Source organism: Nicotiana tomentosiformis, chromosome 7 (assembly GCF_000390325.3).
Source record: "Nicotiana tomentosiformis chromosome 7, ASM39032v3, whole genome shotgun sequence".
Classification (NCBI taxonomy): Eukaryota; Viridiplantae; Streptophyta; class Magnoliopsida; order Solanales; family Solanaceae; genus Nicotiana; species Nicotiana tomentosiformis.
The window spans coordinates 76591326-76595161 of record NC_090818.1 but is presented as its reverse complement, the minus strand read 5'-3'; the positions used below and the strand labels follow the sequence as shown (position 1 = coordinate 76595161).

General features: G+C 44.4%; 1 protein-coding gene across 1 annotated transcript; it reads left to right on the top strand.

The window, feature by feature from the left end:
- The first annotated feature begins 261 nt into the window (after positions 1-261).
- On the top strand, positions 262-2252 carry LOC138895843 (uncharacterized). Its single transcript, XM_070180583.1, has 4 exons — positions 262-539; positions 651-929; positions 1020-1158; positions 2229-2252. The coding sequence occupies exons 1-4, from the start codon at positions 262-264 to the stop codon at positions 2250-2252; spliced, it is 720 nt and encodes a 239-aa protein (XP_070036684.1).
- The last annotated feature ends 1584 nt before the right edge of the window (positions 2253-3836 follow it).

Genomic DNA, 3836 nt, shown 5'->3' with positions numbered 1-3836 from the left:
GTCCCTAAGACTGGGTGGTATTACGATACCCAACGGAGGGAAAATTGGGTTGTGATAAGTTGGTATCAGAGCTCTAGGTTCATAGGTGCTACGAGTCATAAGCGAGTTTAGTAGAGTCTTGCGGATCGGTACGGAGATATCTGTACTTATCTTCGAGAGGCTACAAAACTATTATATTAGGATGGTTTCACTTCCTTCATTCCTATCGTGCGAGTTCATTGATCTCATAGTTTGAACTTTTATCATTCCATTCTCTCACAGATGGTGAGGACACAAGCTGCAGTTGCTAATAACGTTATCCCCAGAGTAGATGTCGCTAGGGGAAGAGGCAGAGGTCGACGAGGAGCACGTGCCATAACTAGAGCACCTACCAGAGCAGCAGTTGAGGAGCCGCCAGTAGTTCCAGTTTGGGGGCAGGTACCGAAGGCGCCTGCTGTTACCCCTAGACATCAGGAGACCTTAGCACATATCCTGAGCATGTTTGGTACATTAGCTCAGGCAGGGTTGATTCAGGTTGCACCAGCTACTTCACAGACTGGGTGAGGGACCCAGACTCCCGCCGCCCACACTCCAGAGTAGTGAGTCCACGTTGGTCAGGTTCCAGGTGTCATGGCGACACAGCATGTGGTTCCAGTTTAGCCCGTGGTCAGGGCAGCAACATCTGAGGAAGAGCAGCTTAGACTTGCAAGGTTCAAGAAATATGACCCTCCTACTTTCATTGTTTTGGCTTTAGAGGGTGCACAGTATTTTCTAGAGGAGTGTCATCGCATTCTCTGCACTATGGGTATTGTTGAGATGAGTGGGGTTGCTTTTACTACATTCCAGCTTAAGGGAGCAGCTTATCAGTGGTGGCGGGCATATGAGTTTGGTAGTCCGGTCGAGTTAGCTTCACTTACATGGGTTCAGTTTTCTGAGATGTTCCTGAGAGAGTTTGTACCTCAGTGCCTTCGAGATGCATGGCGCGCAAAGTTTGAGCAGTTGTGCCAGGGCACTATGTCAATGTCAGAGTATGCCGTTAGATTCAGTGATATGGCTAGATATGCACCTCCTTTGGTCGCTAAAGTTAGAGAACGTGTTCGTAGATTCATTGAGGGGCTCAGGCATGATATGTGGTTCAGCATGGCTCGGGAGTTAGAGTCGAATGTTTCATTTCAGCAGGTAATAGGGATCGCTCGTTGAGTAGAGGGCATGTGGGATCAGGAGAGAGAAGATAGGCGGGGCCATGAGAGAGAATACTAGCAAGATCAGGAGAGAGAGGACAGGGAGGCGAGGAGGCCTCGTAGACCGGAGAGATCTACTAGTCCTTATATTAGAGGCAGGGTACGGCATAGTAGAGGTTTTATAGGTCAGCCGATTCAATTTGCACTTCAGGCTTCGTACAGTGTATCAGGTGCTGATGACTCTTAGAGTACCCGTACCGCACAGTTCCTACAACCACGTCAACAGAGAGGTTGCTTCGAGTGTGGAGATACCAGCCACAGGGTGAGAGATTATCCTAGACTCCGGACAGGTGTGTCACAGCGGAGTATTCAGGCAAGTAGAGGGCGCCCAAGAGGGGAAGGCCCGGCCCGTTGATGTGTTTCATATAGTAGGCTTGAGGCCACTGCGCCAGATGATGTCATACAGGTATGCTTTTCAATTGTTACAGAGGGGCACCATTCGTATTTTGATTTGGTTCTACTTATCGGGGCGAGTTCCCCTATTTGTTGTTCCACCTATGGGTGAGTTCATGACTTAGTATTCTGTATATGTGTTTGCCCCTGTTGGGAGACTCTATGAGTGGTAGCCCGTATCTATCATTTGTTTCTATTCATTATTGAGAGTTACAAGACTAGAAGTGAATTCATGTTGTCCATTATTGTAGGTTTGATGTGATTCCTGAGTAATTGGTTACGATTTGTGATTTAATACTCTACCGGGGTGAGAGTTCAGTAAGTGTTGTGATTTTATTAGCAGAACTGAGTTAGTGGAAGATTTCAATTGGTATGATGTGTATTTGGCTTGTGATTCAGAGTTGAGGATGAGACCCTCGCGATTCCATGTGATTTGATATGTTTGAGCCGGGCTGCGTGCCACGGTGGAAGGTTATACCAGGATGAGATCCTTATGATTTGTTCATGTACTTTGATTTTTCCTTTTGAATTTATTCGTAGTATGGTATAGTTAAAGAGTTGTTCCTGTCAGGCTTGTTTGATATTTCCCTTATGTGTTTCTCTTTACATATTCAGTCATCTTCATTTTGTGCTTCTTGAGTTTTAGCTTGTGGGGTGTATGCCCCATGGTGTTAGTTTTGACTTGTTGATTCGGGTGTATAGTTAAGAGGTCTTCATGTTTCGTGCATCGTTGTCAGTGTTGTGGAGGTTTGAAACAGGGTTCTAATGGATATGAGGCTAATTATCAGTGTTGGTTTTGATTACGGGCAGCTATTGTGATCTTCAGAAATGCATGAAGATGACTCTGAAATGGAGTTTCGTTGGTTACGTTAGCTCCGTTGGGTGATTTTGGACTTAGGAGCATGTCCGGACTGTGAATTTGAGGTTTGTAGCTGATTTAGGCTTGAAATGGCGAAAGTCAAATTTTTGGAGATTTTGACCGGAAGTGGAATTTTTGACATCAGGGTCGGAATGCAATTACGAGAATTGGAAAAGCTCTATTATGTTATTTTGGACTTGCCTGCAAAATTTGACATCATTCCGGGTTGGTTTGATTGGTTTCGGCACGAGTTTTCGAACTTGGAAGTTTTGGAACTTCATAAGTTCGATTCGTGGTGCGATTTGTATTTTTGGCATTGTTTGATGTGATTTGAGACCCCGAGCGAGTTCGTGTTAGGTTATTGAACTTATTGGTATGTTTAGACAGGGTCCCGGGGGCCTCGGGTGTGTTTCGGATGGGCTACGGGCCATTTTCTTCTATTTTTGAACTACTGAATCTGTCATCTGGTTTTCTCCTTCGTGTTCGCGAAGAGTGATTTTGGATGAAGGAATACTCTTCTTCGCGTTCGCATTTATCCTCTCGCGTTCGCGAAGGTCTGCCTTTTTCCTTCTTCGCGTTCGCATCTGCCATCTCGCGTTCACATAGGCTGATGCGAACGCGAAGGGTCTTCTTGGCAGCCTCATTTTTTTCTTCTTCGCGAACGTGATCCTCCCTCCGCGTTCGCGATGCACAATCATCTGGGCAGAACATAATCGAGGGTTAGGCCAGTTTCATCATATTTTGATTTGTAGAGCTCGGTTTTGAGCGATTCTTTGTTGGTCTTTCAAGAAAATCGATTGGGCAAGTGTTCTTCACCTGGAATTTATTATATTCCATGATTTTATCTTTATTTTTAGCATTTAATTTGTGTTTTGAATTGAGGAAAATGGAGGTTTTTGAAGAAAGTTTTCGAAATGAAAATCATGATTTGAGGGATGAATTGGTATAGGAATTTGATAATTTTAGTATGGTTGAACACATTTCAGAATGGGTGTTCGGGTTTTTTAAAATTTGTCGGGTTCCGAGGTGCGGGCCCGGGGGTCGACTTTTGGAGCAATTTTTATATTTTGAAAGATTGAGGCTTTATGGTCCGGAATAGTTTCTTATGAGTTTTATTTGCGCTTTGAAGTTATTTTAGTTAGATTGGAGTCGTCCGGAGGTCATTTCACCCGAGAAGTTCATTTTTGAGTATCGTTCTATCTTCTTTGAGGTAAGTATATTGCCTAACTTTGTGTGGGGGAACTACCCCTTAGGATTTGAGTCTTCTATGCTATTTGTAGTCCGTGTACGCGAGGTGACGAGTACGTGTCCGGACTTATTTGTGAAAAATTGGCCTTTTAGGGATTCTTAGGTCCTTATATTCA